Genomic DNA, 26,333 nt, shown 5'->3' with positions numbered 1-26,333 from the left:
TCATGAAACTTATGGTATTTATTTCATTCTTTTTAATGCAGTTTCATTGTATCGATTGAACTAGTAATTCTTTTAAAGCTGTAATCTTTTAACCTTATGTAGTAATTATAAAGTATGACGTAAATCGCACCCTGCAAGAATGTTTGCTCCTTTGTTTTACTTTGTTGTAATGTATGGAGTTATAAAACATCCTAGTGTATAGAATTACAAAACATCTTACTCTAAATATGAAATCGGTACTTTGCATGTCACTCTTAGTATTAAGTAACTCTTAGTTTACTAAAATAATGACACAAAATCTTCATTTACCAACATCGTTCTGTGTATTACTTACTTTGAGAAACATAGTTGGGTTGTCATTGGCATCTAGGACGTCGAGAGAAACAAGTGTGGTGGAAACGAATTTGCCATCTGTTACGGTAATCTCCAGATCGTAGTGGAGAATCAGCTCTCGATCAAGAGGTGTATTAACGTATAATTCTCCCGTTTTTTGAACCCGGAAAGAATCTCTCAGATTTCCTTTAGTAATATAAAAAGCTAAGCTGTGTTTCGCTCTTTCACTGTCACGGTCGTTGACATCTAAGACAAGTATGTCAGTTCCAGCTTCAGCGTCTTCATAGACAGCTGCTTCGTAGAATGACCGCTTGAAAGTAGTGGGGTTGTCGTTATAGTCCTGAATCTCTATACTCACCAAGGCAACTGAGGATAAAGGTGGAGAGCCACTGTCAGTAACAGTTACCGTAAAAATGTACCCAGAGCGGCTTTCATAATCTAAAGGGGCCATTGTCGTCAGCCATCCTGTGTTGCCATCTAAGCTAAAGACCTCACCGAAGTCATCATTATCATAATATAAACCAAACGAATAAGTTATGTCGGCATTCTGACCAATGTCTTCATCATGAGCGACCAATCTGAGTACCTGGCAACCTACTTCTATGTTTTCTGCTACTTTAACTGAATATTGGCTGGATTCGAATTTTGGAACGTTATCGTTGTCATCCAAGACTGTTACCTTAATATTAACGTACGATGCTAGTTTGGGGTTTTCCTGCACGTAAGCTTTGACAGTTAAAAAATAGATCATTTCTTCTTCTCGATCAAGCCTGGACGTTAGCAAGACTTGACCCTGCTTGTTCACAGTAAATTTAGATTGAAATATTTGAGACTTAGATCCTGCTTTTACCGGTGAAAACGTATATACAATAGGCCAGAATGAGGTAGCATTGAGTATAGAAATAATGGCACCAATTTCTGTTGACTCGGAGACAAAGTGTTCATAATAGTGTTGTTTGAAACGAGGTATTTCAGTTTCAGGTGCACTGATCAGAAGAGTGACAGGAACTTGCACCTCCTGAGAAAGTGACATCTTATCCTCTGCCTTGAGGAAAAATTGATATACAGCGTCTTCTAAACATAAAGATTTAAACAAAAAGTTAAATTTCTGACTTGTTTGAATATCATTTATTTATTTTATAATGTATGAATAATCTAACGAGTAGAGGTTGAATTTATATCACTTTGTTTTAAGAGTATGCACCGCATTTCAAAGTCACTAACTTCGTCATATCTTATTTGAACTATACAACAGACGGCATTTATTTATTTAAAATAATAATACACAATAAACGGAGTACATAATTTGTATTTTGCATTGTATACCTGCAAGTTTTAGATTACTTAGCACTAACAATTAATTATCAGGCGACACATGACGTTACCAAAATACGGTTAGTTTTTCATGTTTGTTTAATGTTTACAAAAATTCAATCCTACGTTGTACGTCTGTATTTATAATTAAAACAAACGATTAAAATTTGTTAAAACTTTTCTTATCTGCAATTTTTTACTTACCTGATTAGATGGTATTTTCTCAGCACTGATATTCCCGAAAGGTGTTACTGATGATAATTTTAAGAATTTGAAAGCACTATTTCATTAACACCTTTATTCGAACATTCACTTTAAATGAACCACGAAATACTCTACGCATAATAATACGTAGTGTAATGTTACGCAAAAAAATAGTAAAATAATGAAGGGAAAAAACGTTGCAATATTTAATTTAAAACTGTTTTCATTTACTTTGAGCTGTTATTTCCACGTGTTTTGTCTATTTCCTATGCACACATACTCACACACATGTATGTACGTGTATGTATATATGCTTGTGTATGTGCGTGCGTGCATGAGGATTTTCACTGCAGGACTAACTAATATTGGTAAAAACAAACCGACTTGACTAAGTTTGAAAATCAAACACTTGCTACACAAATGTAAGCATAAACGTAGTGTTATATAGGTAAGAATTTTTGGTTTCCATTCAACTGACACCACAGTATAACGTATACCAGGTTTCATTGTGTTGTTTAGAAATCGAAATTTCAAAATAATGTTAATCAAAAAGACGAGCTGTTATTATTTTATACTCGGAATAAACATACAATGTTGTACGCTACTCATGCATATTGATGAATACATGTGTTTTTAAACAAGGATGTAAGCCAATCATATGTCAACAAGTTATTAATAATATCTGAGCTGGCACTATACTCGTTAAACGTACAATAATAGAACTTCAATAAGCGAAAAATAAATGTCTTGTTCTCTATGCTAATGCAATAAATAGATTCAATTTCCAATTCTATAATCTCTTGAGAAATTTACGAAATACTATAAATTGTTTTAGAATTAAATTATTTTGGAAAAAATATATATACCAGAAGGATTAGGAATATGCCAGTATCGTATTTACAAACTTACCTTGGCCCATTAAGGATTTTTTTAAATAAATAACTCCGTGGTTCTCTTGGATACCAAAAACCGTGTCCAAAAACGAATCCTGCTTTCGATAAATACTATATAACACGTTCCCTCCAACTGTATCTTTAGGATCAAAAGCCTGTGTCTGTTTGGGAAACACACATCTTAATTGTCAAGAGTCATGGAATGCACCCAACATTAGAAACATATATTAAATAACTTGTCATTGTTTATGTTAATTACATTCATTTTATTTGTTTGTGTCTATGAACAAAGCTACATAATGAGATACCTACGTTATGCTCAAAACAGGTATCGAACTTCGATTTTTAGCGTATAAACCTCTAATATTATCGTAATAATAAGACTTATTTATTCAAGAAAGAAGTAAAAACAGAAAAAAAAAACGCTCACTATTAATTACGATCTGTTAATTAATGGACGGCCGCGTTGTTAGTTGTTTAACTGAAAAGTTATTGAAAGAAACAGAAAAGTAATTGTAAATGTAAATAGGCCAAACAAACACTGAAAACAATTATTTGTTTTTGACACAATTAGAACCATTACCTAAGAGTACTGGTGAACTTACTCTTAGAATATTGCTTCCAACTGTTGTATTGGAAGAAATGGTCAGCATATATTCAGTAGTGGAGAACTCGAGCGAGTGATAACTGACGTCAATAATAGTGACACGCACAAAGGAATAACCGCTTCTTCCCCCTCCATCAGTGACTTTGACAGGAATTTCGTACCGTTGAAATCTCTCTCGACTAAAATTCCTTTTTGTGTATAACTGTCCTTTAAGAAACAAGTTAAAATTAAATACAAAACAACCGAAAATGCTTCTCAATTTGGAAAAATAAATTATTGAAATAAAATAATGAAAATTTGATTTATTTATTTATCACTAGTTGTTTTTTCTTGATTTCTATAATGAAATTAGTTGAACCAACCAATACTGAAAATGACCGACCAACTTCTTAATCTTTTGATGCCACTCACGGATGCTTTTCAATTAATACCTAATTCGTTTTTATTACGCTCTACATGGCAGATGAATTTGAAACATATTATAGACTAGCTAGAGCAGTAGTAATGATTGTGAGCACAGATACATTATTTATATAGTAGAAAGGATAATTAGCTGTCTAGCCATTAAAAGAATTAGATCATTATCTATACTGTAGTCAATTGTGGCATGTCATTCACCTGACTCACATCAACACAAGAACTATTTCTTACATCTTCCAGCTACGTACCATATTCCACTTTGCCATCTAATTATATTACTAGGAAGCTTGATTAGGATATTTATCTTTTAAATCTTTAAAGTATGTACTATTGTTAAAGCTTTCATAAAGCATCAGTTTGATGTGTTTTACAATGATTCTCGAGTTTCTTTTCAGCAGTACCTATTCAGCATCAGTTATAATTAGCATTCAATTGCAGGAAAACATTGTCATAGTTATCAGAAGTCTTTTATTTAATAATTGTTATTTTATTTTTCATCCACGTTGAAATTGTAATCCTACTATCTTTCAGACTGAAATATACAAATAGTTATTAACTCAGAAATAGTATTATTATTAAATATCTTTTCTGAACAGTTTGGTTTGGTTTCTTTTGAATTTTGCGCAAAGTTACACGAGGGCTATCTGCGCTAGCCTTTCCTAATTTTGCAGTGTAGGACTAGAGGGAAGCAGCTAGTTATCACAACTCATTGCCAATCCTTGGGATACTCTTTCACAAACGAATAGTGGGATTGATTGTCACATTATAACGCCCTCACGGCTGAAAGCGCGAGCATGTTTGGTGTACTTGGTGTGACGGTGACTCGAACCCGCGACCCTCGGATTACGAGTCGAGCGCCTTAACCACTTGGTCACGCCGGGCCTTTCTGAACAGTGACGAAGCTCACGAAATATCTTAATCACTTTCCAAAATAAGCTAATTCTATTATTTTCGGATTAGGTTTTAGTAATTAGAAGAGGATTTTTGTTGGTTGCTTGTGCTAAACCGATCAACACATTCTTAGTAAAAAAAAAAAAACATTGATCGAAAGGAAAGGTATCCACTCTAACCAGAACTTTTAATCAAACAGGCATGTGTGAGATGCTCTTGGGAGATGCGTCACATTTCGCCATGTGAGTTTAGACACTAAAGGTCTACTGAAAACTGTTCTTTCTGAAAGGTGATCGAATATATATCTCAATACTTTTTCATAGCTTTTATTTTAAACATGCGAGATCAGTGCCAGGCTGCCCTTCTAATGATAATTACACTCGCTATTAAATTTACATGAGTGAAAGCTGGGTGTCCAGTTTACATAAAAAATGATCATAAGAAGCGATCAAAAATTTTATAACAGTGGTTTTTGATTTATCATAGCTAAAGTATTACACACTTTATTATAATTTAATTAGTTAGAGCAGTGTAATAGTTACATTTTTATTAAATATAACATAATACACAAGTCTGTACGCCTAACAGAAGACCAAGTTTTGTAGTATACATAATATAAATAACATGGGTGAGACTTTCAGTTTAATACTGTTCTTTTACAGCAGCAATTTTGTATTACAGAAAACTATTTGCTGAACTTTATTTATTTTACTGACATCAGTTAGTAGTTTTTTTTTAATTAGTATAATCTCCAAAGACTTGAAGAGGAGTGATTTGCTTTATTTTTGAATTGCTTCAATGACTGTTTTTATAATAGTAGATTTCAAGCAAAGCATAGGTTACCTATTAATAGTCAAAATAATACATTTCATGTAATTTCATTTAAACTCCTTATATATATATATATATATTACAAGTATTCCTAACGCCAATAAAATGTTCTAAAAACAACCGGAAGGAATTTATTTACAGAAGAGCACATACTGCGTATTCTGTACACGTTCAGGACAACTTATTATGTTAACACGCGAAAGCCATTTAAGTGTAACTGAGCCAATGATATGAGGCGGAGGTATAGATCAAATGAATTTAAATGTGACATAATGGTTCGAAAACCATTCGTTTTTGCGTACGTTGAATATATTGCTACAATACGAAACATTCAGAAGATGAATTTCAAACCGAATTGATACATTCATAAAATACGTTCTTTATTCGCTGGCTTTATAGCCCAGACTGAAAAATTCTAAACAGCATAATCACTTTTATAGTTCATATTAGCAAATAAAGCCTTGTGTTCATTCTTAAACTTTCTAAAGCACTAAAGCATTTATGGTCCAGAATGGGCTATTGATCATTCTTATATTTTATTATGTTTTTTACAAAGAAAGCGAGCATTAAATTGTGTGAAGATTTTCTCAGATAATTCGAACTGTTACTAAATATTTACATCCCGTTCATTAGAATTACTTTTATAACATATTTTGAGTTGGCCCGGCATAGGCACGTGGGTTAAGGAGTTCGACTCGTAATCTGAGGGTTGCAGGTTCGAATCACCATCACACCAAACATGCTCGCCCTTTCAGCCGTCGGGACATTATAATGTGATGGTCAATTCCTCTATTCGTTGATAAAAGATTAGCCCAGGAGTTGGCGGTGGGTGGGGATGACTAATTGCCTTCCCTCTAGTCTTACACTACTAAATTAGGGACGGCTAGCGCAGATAGCCCTCGAGTAGCTTTGAGCAAAATTAAAAAAACAACAACATATTTTGAGTGAGCCACTATGTAATTTTAATTCCGTTTATAAAAAATCTCTGACTTAGCTAGGAAGCTTTCTTCGCCTTTCTCTGTCAGATAAATTTAGAAGTTTTAGAAACTAACAGAATACTACGTATTTTTTGACTATTCAAACAATCACGTAAGAGAGAGAAGAAAGGTTAACGAAAGTGACTTGTGTAGGGTTGGTGTGAGCGATTTTACTGCTGAAGAATGGTTTCTGGTTACGAGCTATTTTAATGCGATTTCACTAGGAACACACGATGTCCTTCAAAAACAGTTATACCAATCATTAAAATTTCATACAAAATCAAAGTTGACACGGATTTGATCATGACGAGATCGAAAAAGTGAGCCTTAAAATGAAATAAAAAAGTTTATATTTGAGAGTTGTGACAATACAAATAAATATCGAAGCAGAGAACAAAGAACATTCACGCACTAATTCATAATAGCTGTATTAACAACTTGGTTAGTAAATTTATAGTGAAATAAATTACCTCAAATATTATTAAGAATTATTTTACCACCTAAAAGCTTCCAATTTGCAGGTAATAAGTAACACAATTTATTTTTCATAACATTTGTTAGAGAATGTACTTCACGTAAATAAAGCAGTTTCAAAGTAAAGAAATGGGAATAGGTTCTAGAAGGCTGGAACTAAACTATCAGAGTTTAATCATGTAACTTGATGTACTTCTTGTTAAACTGATAACTTGATTACTTGTTAAACTGATAACTTGATGTACTTCATGTTAAACTGATAACTTGATGTAATTCATGTTAAAATGATAACTTGATGTACTTCATATTAAACTGATAACTTGATGTATTTCCTGTTAAATTGATAACTTGATGTACTTCTTGTTAAACTGATAACTTTTGATGATAACTTGATGTTTGTTAAACTGATAACTTGAGTAACTTCTTGTTAAACTGATGCTTACTTCTTTAAAAACACATCCCAAACAATATTTTGTCCTTAAAGCGTCAGGTTCTATATCTACTGAGCAATAAAAATGTGATAACGCATAACAAGAGACGACGATGGTTTTATTGATAATTCAACTTTCTTTCAGTCACAGAGGATTTTAAAATCTCGCGCACCCGCTTTTTTGCAGTATTCTAACCAAGTGCACCTCAGTTTAAGCTAATAAGTTTGAAATTAAAGAAGGCTCTTCTAATTCTAACAAAAACTCACCCTAAATCAGAGAAAGTTTTTCTTCTATTTGTTGAAAGAGTGGTATGTATAATATTATGTTACTAAGATAGCTTTACTAAGAATCTCGTGTAGAACGCTTGTGGTATCTAACACTCAGATATGATATCAAATGCTTTATGTTTTAAATAATTAATTATTATAAAACATTTTTCTAACAAGATGTAGTTTTTATAACATAATAAAATCTCATTACTCTTGTAATTTAGACCTATAAGTCATAACAATATGTTCGCAATTTACTTACTTAAGTTAATCTGTTAGAGATATATTTCTATCACGTTAAATGTTATTTCTATGCCAGTGATAATAATTCTAGAACGTACAAACAGACAAATAAGACCTCGAAGTATTACCGTGTTTATCAAACGTTAAACTGATCGATTTCATGGTTTACAAATTACATTAATGTAATTTGATTACATTCATATAGAACGATACTGATGGGAATATCAGTGAAAACAATTGTATTTTACATTAAAATCTCCTTTCATTATGATTAAAACATCCCCAACTCTTGGTAAGTTTTGGTTAAGGATTAGTGTACGTTTAGACTTTAAATAACTCTTTTTAACATAATAATGTAAACACTTCAATAAGAGTTAAGACGTCTGAAACATTTCCTCTTTAGCTGGTTAAGTAATTTGGACGTAGATAATTTTCAGTCTGATACAAATTTGCAATAAGTTAAGAGTTTTGTTAAACATGTTAGATGAAAAAAATTATTATTGTAATTAAATAACGTTACTTTACTGTATCCTAATTGTTTACATTACAGCACTAACTCAAATCTAATCTGCTGATACAGTGACGACTTAATAACCTATGCATGTTTTACAGGTTGTGCAAGATTTCTTTAGTATATTTTTTAATGATGGTAAATGACAAAACTCACACTTAAAGATTTGTATTTTTACTTTCTTTTACTAAGCATTGTAAAAACTTCCCCTAATAACGTAAGTAGTTTTACTATGTTTTGTATTAATATATATATATATATACATACATTGATGACATTTTCAAAAACGCCTTCAGATCTTTCTAGTACCACTAAATTATCTGTGTTTCTTCTTCCTGCACATTTCCATGTGCAAACGAAAATAAATGTCAAATGTCAACTCTTCTCCTAACTTTAATTCACTTCTAGAATCTTTATGTCTTTGTTGTAATAGACTCAATTTGTTTTAAAGACACACATCACAATTTCCATAATTAGTTTTTTGCACATCTAAATAATTTCAATGTCTTTGTTAAATCATCTAAATATTTAATATCCACGTTTCACGTTTTATGTCTCAAGTCCCTTAGAAACAAAGAGAGGGACATAAGTAACAAGTGTTATTCTCAGTTAAAATTCAATTTTTTGTGGTAAAATGTTTAGCTTATCTTGTGATTTTATGTCTTTTAAGTTCTTGAAATTGACAAACATAATGTACAATAATAATGAGTCTGTTACAGTAGCTATTAGAATAGCAAAGAAGTAATGGTATCTAAGAAAAATATTATCGTAGAAGAAGGAAAGGAAAACACACCAAGGCTTAACATTATGACAGTCGGCTTTAGTTAAATGAACTGAGAACTTGTACGTCTAGTTTTGGTTTCTTTTCGTCTTTTTGATAATAATCTGGGCTTTAAAAAAATGATTGACCAACCTGTTTTCTGAGATATGTAAAAATATTTTGAACTCATTTCACTTGGTATACTAAACTCCATTTGACCATAAACACCCTTGTCCATATCTGTGGCATTAACAGTGGCAACTAATGTTCCTGGAGCCACGTCGTTTTTCAGGAGAGCTTCGTACTTGTTTCTGTCGAAAACTGGAGAATGTTGGTTTTCACTTCGTGCGTTAACTGAAACCGTGGTGTAGCTGGAATACACGCCATCAGTGACAGTCACATTAAGTGTGTAGAACGACTGTTTGATAAACTGTCGTGGGCTGGCAATAGTTATAATTCCTGGAACATCAAGATATAAAATTAATTGCGTGAAATCAAACACTGTCTTTAAAGACCAATCTCACATTACTTCAGAAGCATAAATACTGTTATATGCCACAATCATTTGTAAATAAAGTGTTCTATTATCGATCTGCTGAATGACCGACGTATCATATCCTTACAATGTTTCCAAAAACAACACAGCCATAAATGTTTTGTTTCTACAATTTTATCTCTTTAAATATTAAAAACATTATTTTATTAATCTAGCTTTCTTTTTTTTTTCTTTTGGAACCAAGTCATGAGAAATAAATAAATGCCTTACGATAAAAACATCAATGTCAGATTATATAATAAACTACAGAACCCACATGTGAACGTTAAAAAACATAAATGAATGTGACTTTCAGTTAACTTGAATGCATTTTTCAGTTTTCTTGTTACTCATCTTGCGTGTCTTGAACTTAGACACTAAACTGTAATCAGCTAAACTTACGTTATGAAAACTTATGAAGCATTATGAAACGACGTTTGATATTAAAACTTTTTCCTTATTTTTCATAGTTCTCAAATAATAATAATCAAGCACTTATAACTATTATATACCTAGATAATAAAAAAAAAATCCAAGTAGACATTGATACAATTTATATGTTTACAAGGAAGTTAGAATTTAAGCACGAAGCTGCATAACGGACTATCTGTGCATTGCTTACCAGGAGTATCGAAATCCAGTTTCTAGCGACAAGTCCACAGTCTTACTGCTGTGCCATTAGAAGGGGAGGATTGACTTGTTTTGAATTTCTCGCAAAGCTAGCGCAGATAGCCATCAGATGGCAGTTAGTCATCACCACCAACTACCTGCTCTTGGGGTACTCTTTTATCAAATAATAACCAAATATTATAACGTCCCCACGGCTAAAAGTAGAAGTATTTTTAGTGTGACGAGGATTCGAACCCGCGACCCTCTTGATTACGAGTGGAGTGTTTTTAACCACCTGACAATGCTGATGAAGGGATGGAATAAAAATAAGTAATTTAGCTGTTCTTTTCGGTAACCTTTTTATCAAATATTTTATAAACACATGAGCAATCACATTTTTTCTTTAAGAAATCGATTGAGATTTAATAAATACATCTTACTACTACCAACATTCCTCAATAACAGTAACTGCTAGGATACTTCCTTTTGTTGCGAGTCATTACGATAATTTATTACAACATTCTGTAATGAGAACGCTGCCATTATTATATATTTTTATTGGGTCGTTTCATATGAATGGCTGACTTTCGTTTAGTTGAAATGTGACTGCAATTAGGATAACCTGGATACAGTAATTAGACTGTATGCTATTCAATATTGACGAGAGTTCTGTACTTTTCATTTGTCTGTGATGCCAAGTTGTGTTATATTTATTTTTGTGTTTCTCTGGAACCTTATAGAAGGTTATGTCTTCAAAAGAATTAAAAGTTCTTTTTTGTATTAGTTCAAAGTGAAAAAGAAATACAGTCGAGGCCGTTAGAAACACCAATTTGGCGTTTAGACGAGAAAATACTTCTCAACAGACTAATCGGTTTTGGTTCCAGAAATTTCGTTCTATTGAGGTAAACTTCTAGAATGAACCACGAGAAAGACCTCATTCTGTTGTGAAAGAAGAAAAATTGAGAACTTTTGTGGAATCTAACCTACAAATAACAGTTCGAGCACTTGCAGCAGACTTAAAAGTTTCCAGTGCAACTGTTTCTCTTCACCTGGCCGTCACCTGGATACCGCACGAATTAACGGAAAGACAGAAACTGGTTAGAAACAAGAAGAAATCATTATTGAAAAGAATCATTACCTATGACGAGAAGTGGAACCTACACGACAACCGGAAGATATCAGGCAAGACCTGCGCCGAAACCGCCCTTACACTCAAAAAATGTATGGTGAAATATGCTGGCCTGCAGAAGGAATTATCCATTACTCCTTTCTGCAAACAGATGAAACAATTATATCAAGATCTTACTGCCAACGAATTCATAAAATGCATTGGTTCTGAACCGATTCTGCTTCAAGATAATTCCAGACCTCATACCTCAGAAATCACCATTTCAAAATTGAGAATTGAAATATAAAAGTTTGAAGCATCGGCCATACTCACCTGACATATCTCCCACTGACTATCAATTTTCTCGACACTTGTAACTGTTTTTCCGGAACAAAATATTTGGGAATCAGGAGATTATTGTTGAAGATTTTGAAGTTTTATTATTGTCTCCAAAACATAGAGACGAGATATTTTCATTAGTATGACGGTGGGGGAAAACCATTGTAGCAAATGGTACACAATTTGATTAATAAAAATTGATGTTTGTTAAAAATATGGCGTTTTAATTTTCACCTATACAATCGGCGATTTCATGCAAAATGAGCCAATAGATAATGATAAGTGATATATATTTATAAAACCTGGTATAGACTCGAACCGCAGATGACAAGTTGAAAGTGAGTAGATTTGAAAGAGCTTCTGCACTGCATACACTACTACTACTAACCCTAATAATAATGATTTTATTTACAGGCAAACGGTGGTCAGGTGGTTAAGGCACTCGACTTGTAATCCTCGTCACACCAAACATGCTCCTTCTTTCAGCCGTGGGGACGTTATAATGTGACGATCAGTCTTACTATTCTTTGGTAATAAGTAGCCCAAGAGTTGGCGGTGGGTGGTAATAACTACGTGCCTTTCTTCTAGTCTTACACTGCAAAATTACAGGCCGCTAACCCAAATAGCCCTTGTGTAACTTTGTGCAAAATTCCAAACAAACCAAACCAGGGGAAAAGGGCAATAATGTACGCTGATTTGTGGAATTAGTTTTCCAAGAACAATGGAGATGAATGATGAAAACTACTTTTTAGAGAATTAGTTATAAATTTAGCAATATTTTGATTAAAATATATGGTGCAGTATGTTATGCTTTAAGGCAAGCCACAAGTAAGTATAATTAATAACATTTACATTACTCAAAAACACATAAATATTCAGTAATAAGTAAATTTCGAATAAGTTGTTTTATTTTATGTTTGTTCGTTTGTTTTTTAATTTCGCATAAAGTTACTCAAGGGCTACCTGTGCTAGCCGTCCCTAATTTAGCAGTGTAAGACTAGATGGATGGCAGCTAGTCATCACCACCCACCGCCAACTCTTGGTCTACTCTTTTACCAATGAATAGTGGGATTGACCGTCACATTACAACGGCCCCACGGCTGAAAAGTAGAGCATGTTTGGTGCGACCGGGATTCGAACCCGCGACCCTCGGATTACGAGTCTAACGCCTTAACACGCTTGGCCATGCCGGGCCCTATTTTATTTTAATTAAACTAAATTGTACAAGAATAAAATGTTTCTGTTTGAAAATAAACAGCTCAAAATATTTAAAGAAAGGATAGTCGTGAATTTGTAATATTATAGCGGTGACAAAGAAATACCACGGATAAAAATAATTTCTTTATTAGAATTTGTTCGCGGGTCATGATTAGACCTCAAAGAAGATACATAGATATTGTCATGTCGAGAGCCATTGGACATATGGAAGCCAATCATTCATAGCACGCTGTTGCGAATTAATTCTAAGTGCCTTCAGGTTTCGTTAACAGAATGTATAACCGCTTCCCAAACAACTCCGACAAGGCAAACCGTCATCCGGCAAACTCTAAACTACATATGTTAAGGACAAGATTCTACTTTGACCATTTGGGCTACCATGTGCTGGTAAACTGTGTGATAACGGCTATTCACCTTTTGTTAACCAGTAAACAGACGTCTCAAAAAGGAGATCCAGAAAATGGAGTGCTCTTGGGAGTGGAGTGTCATTCCGTCAAGCAACTTCAGACATTAAAGATGCTCTAACAATATCTTTTCCAGAAGAACGGTCAAAGACAACTCAGAACATTATCAATACTCTGATTTTAAGCATGCAGGGTTACTGCCAAGTTGTTCGTGGTGACGTTACTCCATATTTTAATGAAATGTTATAAAGTGTGAAACCGGGTATACTTAGTTTTCGCTTAGAGCTTATTCTGAAAAGCCAGTAATTTGCACTTCAGATCACATCTTAACTTATGATAAGAGGAAGCTATCAAGTTATATTAAAAACAAAAATCATTCTGGGAGTGTATGTAGCTAATTAAACATATTGTTCTTGTGTTCTTTCATATAAAGATTTCTACGTCAGTTTGGCTGTTTTTCTGTTGACGATATTTCGGATGTAAATCATAGAGTACCTGATTCACATAAAAAGAGAGCAAGATGGGTAATTAATATTATCCTATAGCAGTGACTTCGCTTTTCATAACAATAATATTACAAATTCTAATTATCCTTTAATTATTTTGAGCGGTTTACTACGAAATGCCATTTTTTTCCTGTTCATAAGCGCACTGTTCTGATTTGTCATAAAATCTAAATTGTTGTAGTAGATTTACTATAATGTGTACAATATTATGTTATGTAACTTTCTTACACACTAAACTTTTTGTTTATTAATTAAGCAGCAATTTTGTTGCTCTATTTTTAAGTTTGATTCAAATCTTTTTTAATTTAAAATACGTCTGTTACGTCACTTTACTCTTGATTAAAGTTTGTGAAATCCATCGTAAAGAAACTTCCACTAAGAAGGTTTATTATCGTGAATGTTTGCTAACTGCTTTAAAATTGTTTTATGTCATCAAGTAATCTCTATTCGAAAACAAGGTATCTATAAACGACGTAAATGGTAGATGAATTGAAGGAATTTAAGTATAAAAAAACCTACGCTTTTTAATTAATGTCACCAGTTATATGTGTTATAATATGAATGTATTTAGTTTGAATATTGAACACAATTCAATACTAAAGTTAAAGTGTATTCTGAGTAACTCATTCCAAGATAATCGTGAAAGAATTGGAGCTGAATCAAATCATTGCGTAAACCACAATTTTTAGAAATTAATTTGCAAAGCGTGAATTACGAGTAAAACAATTATTTTTTGTAGTTTCGGTGAATTACACCGATTTCATTCTAAATAAAAATATCACAATTAATAATTTATTATATATATATACACAAATATATTCGCTTTCTTTCTCTACATATAATGAGCACCTGTTTTTCGATGAATGTAGAAGGCTTGAAGATCATTGCCACCCACAATGGAATACAAGAGTTTCAGTTGGTCTGTGGTATCCATGTCCGAAGCTTCGACCATTGTTACAAAGTGATCTTGCTCACCCAACACGCTTACTTCACAACTATAGTCAGCATGTCCAAATCTAGGAGGATTGTCGTTAACATCCGTTACCGTTACCCAGACATCTGCGGTCGTACTTAGTGATGGCGATCCATTGTCTGCTACCATGACAACGAAATGATGCAAGGATTGAGCTTCGTGATCAAGAGAGTGTTTTATGATAATATTCCCTTTTATCGAATCAACGTGGAAATATGCCGTAGCCCTACCTAATACACTGTATTGAAACAACTGACTGCCATTCTTATCCTCATCTGTTGCTTGCACTGTCAAAATTGTGGTTCCGAAAGGTACAGCTTCTGAAATTGTCACGTTGTACAAATGATGTGTAAAAACTGGAGAATGGTCATTGATATCTTCTACGACGATATTTACCAGCACATCTGTATGGGCTCCTGTTGTTGAGTCTGTGCTTCTTACTGTCAGGAAGTGTTCAGTGGAAGTTTCATAGTCCAACTCATCAGTAACGAAGATAACACCTGAAGTAAAATAACAAAATTTGAAAATCACGAAAAACAAGCTATTATGCTTGGGGTTTCTATTCACAATATTTTATGTCTTAAGCGTTTTTAGGTGTAAATTAGAATTGTAAGTTTTTGGAAGTAAAGAAAACGATGACCCTGTCATAGTCGCTTTTTCCAGTCACTGGCAGTTGTTGGCTCAAAGACTGTATGTATGTAATATTCCTTGTCATAACCACATTAGAGATTTATGCTTATTATGAAACTTGTTTTAAACCATGGAAACAACGTTAAGTATGATATTTGTCACTCCAGCAATTATGAGATATATTTTAAAATGAGCCTATGCGGTTTTTATTCTTTTTTTAGTGTTCGTTTCAAAACTAAGTATCAAGTATTGAAAAATGAGGGTCTTTGAACGAATCTTTATTCATTTAATATCTTTATTAGGCTTCTTAAACTATAAGGCAAGGTTCTTGTTTATGTGTTGATTTTAAGGTTTTTTATTTGGAAATGTGCTTTGCGGTCGTCTTAGTTCGTTGTCTGTATTCATACGTGGTGTTCATATGTTATGAGATAAATAGAGCTTTTAAGTATGTGTAGGATTTTTGATGGATATTTTTACAGTCATATTTTTACTTTTCTGAGACATTCTTTGTTCTTGCACAATTTTCATTTACAGTAAAATTTATGCAGGATTTGTCCTATTGAAACGTTTAAGGATGGTTAAGGATTGCTAGAATAATGAATATCTACTGTTAACTTTCAAAGCTTTAATTTTCTCTCTGGGATATTTTATATTTATTTAATTGAATAATACTTTCTTAACTCTCCAAACATTCCTTTTTTTTTGCAGCTAGATAAAAGCAAAAATTGTTTTTTTTTGTTTAGGAGATACCCCGCTAGTACAGCGTTAAGTATACGGATTTACGACGCTACAATTAGCGGTTCGATTCCCCTCGATGGGCATAGCAGATGTGGCTTTGTTATAAGAAAAAAACACACACACACTTGTTTTGGATAATTACTTTAAACTAGTTAGTGACCATCTGTGTTTGTCTCCAGTAATTTTCAACTGATAAAATAGAGGGAAGGCAAAACTAAACAGTTTCCACATCAAATTTTCATGCTATTCCAGGCGAATAGTGAAACGCACCCACTGCCCGAAAAATCTGAGATGTACAACATTGTTGAATAAGAGACACTAGATACCGCCAAGCCTATACGCTATCGAAGTTATATTATTTTCAATATTTATGACATACACACGTGTTCATGTTAAGACTAAAGGTTAGTTATGTAATGTTGAATTAACCTGTTCTTTAGAAAACTTAGACTTCTTGTCGTTTACTGTTGAATGAATTTATTCTGATTTCATTGACAAATTTCTTATTATTTATACTAATAGAAATAAAAACAAATTTATACTGGTACCATACTGGGTATTATACCATCATTCTTATATTTAATTTTCATTGCAGAAATGGATTTTTAACTTCACAATCGCTAGTAAAATCCTTTTGAAATGCATCGTACATCTGTCTTAACTTCAACACTGCAACAGGATATTGAAACTAATAATTTCTTACATACAATTCTAATCCTTCTTTCTGAAAATAACGATACTATTGCGATCGTTGTTTTATATTTCGCTGTAAGTTCAGTAATTAAATAAACGTCCTGGATTCGACTGATTTTTCGAGTTAATAGGGCTATCTTTAAATAAGTTCTTCCCTAATCCGATCTGGGACCACGATTTAACAAAATGTTACACCTAAACCATCACATTCCCAACTACTACTAGAACGTTTCAGGCATGTTTCTTTACTATGTCGTCTTGCTTTAGATTTACAAGTCAACTTTTTTGTATTTGCCCATATGATCTCGGGTTTGTTCATGACTCTGGTCTATGGACCTAAACCTCAAAGGTAGTATAAACGTTTTCTTTAATCGAAAGAACCCAAACCTTTCCAGAATGACTCATGGGTTTTCGATGCATAAGATGACGTCGGGCTGGCTCATGTGGCAAATGTTAAAATATCATACAGCATCTGTTTATGAATTATATCATTTTAGCTAAGGCAAAAGTACAAGAGCTATTGATTTTAATTAAACAAAAGTATTCTTTCAACAAACACCAAAACACAAAAAATGGAATATTATTTGAAATAGCAAAGATGAACAAAACTATTATTAAAAATGTGTACAGTCGCAAAGAGTCCAGTTAGATAAAAATTACTTGTATCTTTAATAGGAAAATTGAAAAGGTAAATGTGAATTTAACAGGATTAATTTCAAATATTTTTTTTATATTTTTAAAATAAATCAGTAAGATAAGAATAATATTATTAGTTTTGGATTTTCTGTTGCTGATTTGTTTTCAAAGTTTTTATATTATCTCATGCATATTAATGTGTAAAACTAAAGTAATTTTTTTTAGAATTCAAGAAAACTGTTTCTTTTTTGTTTTGTTTTTACTGCTGTAACAATGTTTTGAAACAGTCCTTTACAAACAATATTCCCTCAAAGGCATGGAAAGTAATTTTCCTTCAATTGAAAAGTATCTCGAGTTTTATTTAAGTGTAGCATTTCTACTAGATACTAATTCCTTGTTAACAAATACAGTGTAAATTTGCTGAATATTTTAATAATATGGAAAAGCGTATTACAGAGGTTACATATTATTTCAAAATAACAAACGATTCTGAAGAAGCCACTTTTTTTTTTTTTTGCAGTTTAGCGCTCGACTCGTACTCTGAGGGCCACGGGTTCGTATCCCCGTTACACCAAAACATGCTCGTTCTTTCAGCCATGGGGGCGATATAATGTGACGGTCAATCCCGTTATTCGTTGGTAAAAAAGTGGCTCAGGTGTTGGCAGTGGGTAGTGATAACTATCTGCTTTCTCTTTAATCCTACGCTGCTAAATTAGTGACAACTAGCGCAGATAGCCTTCGTGTAGCTCGACGCGAAATTCAAAAACAAAACAAACTGATATTTGTTCTCACCTAAAGTTCCTGACACATATTTCCATAGAATTCCACTCTTTTTTAAAACGTTACTAAAATGTGTTACAAAACCTAAATGTGCACTTCTTGTTGATAAAGCTAACTAGAATTATGGATTTATTTAATGAAAATAAACACTTGACAATACTGTGACAGTACCTACAAAACCTTAAATATTAATTTTAATGATATTCTTATTGATTTTTAAAATAAAATATTTTGAAATTTATCCAAAGGAGTGAAGTTTCAGTTTAAATATTTTATTTCTAAATGAAATTAAAAAATGAGGTAAACATCAAAATTTAATTTGTGTTGATGAGGTGATTTTAATAAAAATTTTGGTTTAACTTATCAAATTAAATTTTACCCTTCAATTTCTAACACTGTTTTGATTACTTGCAAGAAAACATTTGCTCAAGGTCTGTGGTGAAATTAGTTAAGGTTTACTTCAACTTTAAAAGCAAATCGTTTTTTCATTATTTTAAATGAAGTAGACTTCTTCATTAACAATTAATTAGCAAAGTTTCGAACTCTTTGAATTTCGTTGCTCTTGTACAAGTTTAACAAAAACATAATAATATATAGAAGTAGCCTTTTCGGTGTATTAATACATAACTGGATTGCTGAAAATGGTTCAGATAAGAATTACTAAAATGGTACTCGAGATGGAGGGGTTTTGGTATAAAGAGAGGTTGAAATCTCTCAAATTGTTTTCTCTTGAATAAAGAAGAATTATGGAGGTCTTACCAAGGTGCTTAAGATTTTAAAGGGGACCCATGATATTGATGCATCATCTTTGTTCATACTTAAGAGTGACGGGTTTGATTCCTCTCGGTGGACTCAGCAGATAGCCCGATGTGTCTTTGCTATAAAAAAGCATACACACACACACACACACACTTAAGAGTGAGAATAATAGGACTAGAGGACACAAATATAAATGATGGCACGAAAGGAGTCATCTTCAGCTGAGATAGTTTAATTTCTCTAACAGTGTCGTTGATCTTTGGAATGGATTGCCTTCGCATGTTGTAGAGATACTAAATTTAAGCAAACTTATGAAAAAGCTTGATAAGTTTATGAATGATAGATCTGGCTTTAATATTTTATTTATTTGTTTATTAATGGTTTTAACTTATTTTACAGGATGGAACAGTCGAGATGAACCAATAGGCCCGAAGCTGTCCCAGAACGTTATATTATATTATTCAAACTCGTAGTTTTCGAATTCAAATTGATATATCATTCATAATCTACGTTATAAAACATCTGTATAATTAGTTCATTTGTTTGTTTGTTTTTGAATTTCACGCAAAGCTACACGAGGGCTGTCTGTACTAGCCATCCCTAATTTTGCAGTGTAAGAGTAGAGGGAAGGCAGCTAGTCATCACCAATCACAGCCATATCTTGGGCTACTCTTTTACCAACGAATAGTGGGATTGATCATCACACTATAACGCCCCCACGGCTGAAAGGGTGAGCGTATTTGGTGCGATGGAGAGTGTAATTAGTTCTTTACTGATAGCTTGTAGTAAAGATATATATATCTCCTTAAATTAATTTATTTTTCTTTTAATGTTCAATTCCATAATTGTAATTGTTTGATGTCCATGAAAAATATCAGAATAAATATGTGTAGCTCATATGTACAGAAAACTTCTTAAAATAGAAACTGTTTGATCAATGCATTCCTTTTGATCAAATAAAGATGAAAGTGTACCAAAGTCATACATAATATACTCTATTGAAGTATAATCCGGATAGAAAATATTAAGAAAAAAATACTGAAAGAATTACAAGAAAACTGTACAAGTTCTTTCTGTTTTTTGTGTTTCAAAATCAAAATGACAATTCTACTTGTTTTTAGGAAGATTACTGTATTTCTTTTACTTTGGAATTTACACTTATATATATAAAACTTACCGTTTTGAAAATCGATATCAAAAAGATCCTCTTCATTTCCTTTAATAATATTATAAACGACTTGATGGCCATATGGGCTATCAGCTCCAAGAGATAACAAAGGAATGTTACAGCATGTGTTTTCTGGAACTATTCGGCTGAAGAAATGCTGAAGAAAAATGGGCATGTCCTGACTAATGACGTTAATGTGTACTGTGACCTCACTTTGAAGTGGCGGATCACCTATCGGATTTTGATGAAAAAATTATTAATTTATTCGTTTTCATTAAAAATGTCTAAACTATTATCTGAGAAAAAAACTATTCTTTTAAAAATAATATTATTTCAAGATAATATTTATTCTAATAATGAAGTTAGATAAAATGGCTTTACTTTCCAAATAAAAATAAATAATCTTTTTATTTCAGCTAACGTTTCGCTCTTGCAAATTATGATGCTAGAAGTACAAGAAATAGGAAAAAAAATTTTGAAATTTACTTTTGACAGCAACCTTGACTTTTACTAAGTTACTCCTAAATATTATAAAAACACAAATAAAATTTAGATTTATCACAAGACCTTTAATTTGTTTTTAATAAAAAGTTTAACGTAACTTATATAAAACTTCTTTAAATTTAGTTATCTTTGTCAATCATTTCTAGTTTATTTGTCATATTCAGATTTAGCAAGATAAACTCCAACTATAAATTAGAATGAGATAACATGCATCCCACATGTTGGTCAGTAACTATATCTCGGAAAAAGACAAACTTTATACCTACAGTCATCTGATTTATTTATATTACTGTTATATTACTATTGCATTATAATTTTAATACCGACATATCGGTATTATATCAATTACACCGACTTTCTTACCATTGTCGACAGCAATTATAGTCAAGACGTATCCCTTGACGTCAGTCCTGACTGGACGTTGAAGTCTAATCTCTCCAAGTCTGCTATCAACAGCAAAGATATCAGTGCTACTTCTTGCAAGTTTATAGGTTATTAACTTGTTCAAACCGAGGTCGTTATCCACTGCCTGAACCTGATTAAATAAAATGTGAAAAAAGAAAATAATTTAATTATTTTATCCCTTTCTTTCTGTCTCGAGCACTCGATTCTCAATCTGAGGGTTGTGAGTTCGAGCACCGTTCCTGAATATGCTCGCTCTTTTATCTGTGGAAGAATTATATGTGACAGTTAATCCAACTATTCGTTGTTGACGAGTAACCCAAGAGTTGGCGGTGGGTGGTGTTGACTAGTTACCTACAATCTAGACTATCACTTCTAAACAGGCCCGGCATGGCTAAGCGTGTTAAGGCGTGCGACTCGTAATCTGAGGGTCGCGGGTTCGAATCCCCGTCGCGCCAAACATGCTCGCCCTTTCAGCCGTGGGGGCGTTATTATGTTACGGTCAATCCCACTATTCGTTGGTAAAAGAGTAGCCCAAGAGTTGGCGGTGGGTGGTGTTGACTAGCTGCCTTCCCTCTAGTCTTACACTGTTAAATTAGGGACGGCTAGCACAGATAGCCCTCAAGTAGCTTTGTGCGAAATTCAAAAACAAACAATCACTTCTAAACTAAGGATGGTTAACAGGTAAATCTGGACTAGCTTTCGAGAAATTCAAAATAAATATGCTCTCTCTATTTACAAAAATTAAGTAAAATATTATAAAATTTTCGTAATAGTAAGTGACGCTGAGTAAAATATAAGATTTGATATTTTATAATTCACCATTAATAATACAGCTAGTAGATTTTACTTAGTCGTTATGCACGTTCCTTTGATAATCTGTGGGTGAAATCCACCTATATCAATAAAGAAAGAAATTAGGTGTGTGCACAAGTCAAAGCTGCTTCCACTAAAATGACTAAATGAAACATCCGTTCTTTGAATCACACATTTAAGTCGCAAGTCTTATTACAAATCCTATGTAATGCCGCATAATTCTTTCATGATTTTATCTGAAAGCTTTCTTGGTCTTTCCCCAAAATTACATTCATTGTACAAAGTTGTGTAAATAACTTTTTGTATATCTTTAAATGAAATACAAAACACGTGTTATCTACTGCCTGGAAAAAACAAACTCTAATATAATGAATTCACAGCGAGATATTTGACATATGTTTGTGTTACTAACTATTCAAGATTTAGTTTTTTATAGTTTGTTTCGAATATTCGTGTGACTTTATAAGAGCTTTCTACGTAGCGCCCCACATTTTGAACAAATAGGCTAGACAATAATCAGCTAAACAAAAGCATACCATGCCAACCCTTGAGATACTTTAATATAATAGGGGAATTTGACCATTACTTATAAAAAATCACTCATAGCCCTAACATGTTTTGGTGTCAATGGGTCACCTCATATATGTGTGTATATATATGCATACATAAATGCATATTTATGTGTGTATGTATATATGCATTCTCAGATTGAAGATCGGTACACCAAACCACTTAGCCACGTCCATTTTAAAATTTATTTGTGAACAATTATATATTGATAATAGACCGAAAAAACAAACAAACAAACCATATTACAGGAATGCAGACTTCTGGCAGAATAAAATCCAAGTTTACGTATTGTACACATGGATATAAATCAGGCCCATCTTGAATCTTTACTAAAATATACGTTTATAATTTATTTATTGTTGTAATACAATGTAATTTACCCATAATAAAATTAAAAGTTAAACTTATATCCTCAACCGATCACTGCATAACTAGTTATCTTAATTTCAAAAATTATTTCTACTGTAATGATTGCAATAAATATTATTGTTTGAGAGAACAAAGGCTAATGATCCACTTATATATATATATGTCATTATAGACAAAAATCATCATTAAAAAAAGGAACCGAAATGAAAAATACTAAAAGTTCGGGTTTAGGGACAAACCCAGATTTTTTATGGTACTTTTTAATACATGTGTTTTGGAAATATTCAAAGTAAAATAATATGGGCTGACCTTATCTTTAGAAACCCTACATTAAAAATAGTTCAGTGTTTCCTATCCTTGCAGTTTCCAGTTTCGGATTATAAAATCAAACATAATTCTCAGTTAGCACAATTTCTTTGGAAAAATGGAGGTGGGGTTCCCGTCAAGCTCCACACACCACTTATTTCATTGATACCTAAAAACCTCTAGTCGTAATGGTTTTAATTCGAATAGGAAATGACATCTGATCATCAGGAAAGATAAGAAAGTTAGATTAGAATTCGAGGTTCCAATAGGTAGTGTTCATAATTACGAAACGGTAGTAGCAAGAAGTCTGAAACTCATGTAAAGGGTAGCAAGAAATCAGAAAAAATTTCAAATGTTGATTATCTTAAGGAAGTTTGATTACATTATCCTAGATCTAGAAAATGTTTAAGAGGTTCAATTCAGAATCCAGAATGGTACATAAATCATAAGAAAACTTACCTTCCAGATCAGATCACCATGTTGTGCTTCCACCGGAGCAACTGTGTAGTAAGGCAAATTAACGAATATCGGGACGTTGTCATTTATATCAAGCACAGTGACTTCCACCAGAACATGAGCGACTTGAAGATCACCTGAGGCATCGCTTCTAACTTCCACTACTAACGTGTATCTATCCTGGATTTCTCGATCGAAAGGTCTTCCAGTGGTACGGAGAACGCCAGACGTTGAGCTAATCTCAAACATGTCGGAAGGATTCAGTATGTTAAACGTTAAATGCTCGTTTAAACTAACACCTAAAACCGTAACGACAGCAACGATCATAATTTCTGTCGTATTTTCAAAGATTTCCTTGGTGTATTTGATCTCATCAAACTTAAGCACACTGTTCTCTGTTTTCCTCACTCGGATAACGACTTTAGTGCTTGCCTCAAATATTCCATCACTAACAGAAACTATTAAAGAATAATAATTTTCTAAGGCACGTGGTTCTTTGAGAAATATTTCACCTGAGTTTTCCTTAATAAAAAAATTACCACCCGTGTTTCCTGATACAATTTTGTACTTTAAAACACTTTTTATCGACAAGTCGACGTCATGAGCTTTTACTTGAGTAACCACAACGTCTTTGTAAGTCGGTAAAAATATGTAGGTGTCATACTGCCTCAGTTCAAACTGAGGGGGAGAATCGTTCGTATCAGTAACACGGACGTGAACGTGAGCTGTGGTTTCTGCCTCGAGTTTAGGACTACCGCTATCAAAAACTTGGACTCGGAAAAGAAATTCTGGCATCTTTTCATAGTCTAGATGTTCAGCAACTCTGAGAGTTCCTGTTAGTAGAAACAATCCAATTTATCATACATATTGGAAAATGGAAGCTCTGAATAGCGATTTATATGTAACAGTTTCCTGTTATCAACATAACATTATAAATAATAATAAAGTGTTTCCAACAAAAAAAAATCGACATAGAATTGTTCAAGTAACAAAAATATATTTTTAATCTCATTACACAAGCATAGAAATAGAGAAACGAATTTGTTTGTTTTAGGACAAAGCCACATTAGGCCATCCATTGTTTCCCATGCGGGAATGGAACTCCGGATTTTACTCTTGTAAGACCGTAAACATACATCTGATACCACCAGAGAAATTATGGAAACAAACCACCTTTGTTCTGATTACTGGAGATAATACAAGTAACAATAACTTATTTAAGGTGTTTATCAATAACTTATTTAAAGTGTTTATCATGAGAAAATGTGGGGAAAATTATTTATCTTTTCTTCATTTTGTCCATCGGTGGGACAATGATAAGTCTTCGGATTAAAAGCACGGATTCGATTCCCTCGGTGGACACAGTACATAATCCTGTTGTGGCTTTGCTATAGGGAAACACATACATATTTCATTTTCATATAAATTAAGATCAATATATTAAAATCCGCACTACAATATTTATATTAAAAAAGTGTTTCCAATGAAAAATAAATTTGTTCGACCCAAGATTATGTTTTTGACATTTTTAATGACAACGAATGATCTCTAAGTGGCAAAATTGTCCAAATGACGAACCAATTTTTTGTTGATCAAAATATTTTTCTTACTTTATCACACAAGCATAAAAAAACAAACAAACGCTTTTCTCGTGGTTACTGAAAAGAGCACAAATAATAGCACTCTTAGGTTTTCGGAAAAGAAAACATTCAATGTTAATTTAACAACAATGGCACCAAAGTATAATTAATGACTGTGAGATTTTATGTTGTGGAAGTAAAGTTGCCCTGCAAACACTTTTAGCGGTTTACAGCACTTTTTTTCCATTATGATTTACTCGTACGATTAAGCCACAATGGAAAGAAAGTTTACTAAAATATGAAGGTATTATTTACAGCGAAAGCCAATCTAACAAAACATATTTAAAATTGTCAAGCTTGTTTAATGTCCTAACTCAATCTTCTCTACGGCTCTATTGCTTTTCCGGACTTTTCTGGCGACAGACCACTCTTTACAGAAACAGGAAGCAGTTTCTACAATACAACATATACCAAGAAAAAACAATAACAACAAACTAATACAGATTTCTCCATGTTTTGCAGTAACAAATCTACACAAAGAAAAATAACATATTTACACAAGAAACTAAAGAAAAACATTCAACATGGATCGTTCGTTCTAGAAAACTTTTGTTTTCACAAAGGAATTCAATAAATTTTATCTCTCTTGAAGTCAGAGGGCGTTGTTCTTAGAAAACTTTATTAAGTCATACATATCATAGGAATTTTGTTATATCTATGCCTTTACAAAATAGCACATCACAAACTTAGGGATCATACACACAACCGGGTTTTCCTATTTTATTTACTATAGCGTGTTATTTAAAGTTAAAGCACTCAAAGTTTTGTTTATTTGTTTGTTTATTGTTAATCACATAGCTACACAATGTGCCTTATGTTCTGTACTCACCACGGGTATTGCAACCCAAGTTTTAATATTATAAGGCTTCAGAATTACTCCTTAGCCAATGGAGGCCAAACATTTAAGGTACATAGTTAAATCCATATTATTAAATGTATGATGCTATACAGTGATATTAATGAGCTGTGCCACAATGATTATGCTATTCGTACTGAAATGTAGCTTAAAAGATTTT

At 32.8% G+C, this 26,333-nt stretch overlaps 1 protein-coding gene across 1 annotated transcript in view; it reads right to left on the bottom strand.

Moving 5' to 3' along the window:
• Positions 1–26,333, bottom strand: part of LOC143236349 (fat-like cadherin-related tumor suppressor homolog) — a 296,736-nt gene that overhangs the window by 21,232 nt on the left and 249,171 nt on the right. Inside the window, exons 12-19 of the mRNA XM_076474622.1 lie at positions 23,681–24,510; positions 21,122–21,293; positions 20,264–20,485; positions 14,727–15,350; positions 9,312–9,617; positions 3,350–3,558; positions 2,761–2,905; positions 335–1,407 (exon numbers count right to left, since the gene is read on the bottom strand). Of these exons, the coding sequence (XP_076330737.1) occupies positions 335–1,407; positions 2,761–2,905; positions 3,350–3,558; positions 9,312–9,617; positions 14,727–15,350; positions 20,264–20,485; positions 21,122–21,293; positions 23,681–24,510 (3,581 nt within the window). The remainder of the gene's footprint in view (positions 1–334; positions 1,408–2,760; positions 2,906–3,349; positions 3,559–9,311; positions 9,618–14,726; positions 15,351–20,263; positions 20,486–21,121; positions 21,294–23,680; positions 24,511–26,333) is intronic.

This window comes from Tachypleus tridentatus, chromosome 13, assembly GCF_004210375.1.
Source record: "Tachypleus tridentatus isolate NWPU-2018 chromosome 13, ASM421037v1, whole genome shotgun sequence".
Lineage (NCBI taxonomy): Eukaryota > Metazoa > Arthropoda > Merostomata > Xiphosura > Limulidae > Tachypleus > Tachypleus tridentatus.
This window is presented reverse-complemented; position numbering and strand designations above follow the sequence as displayed.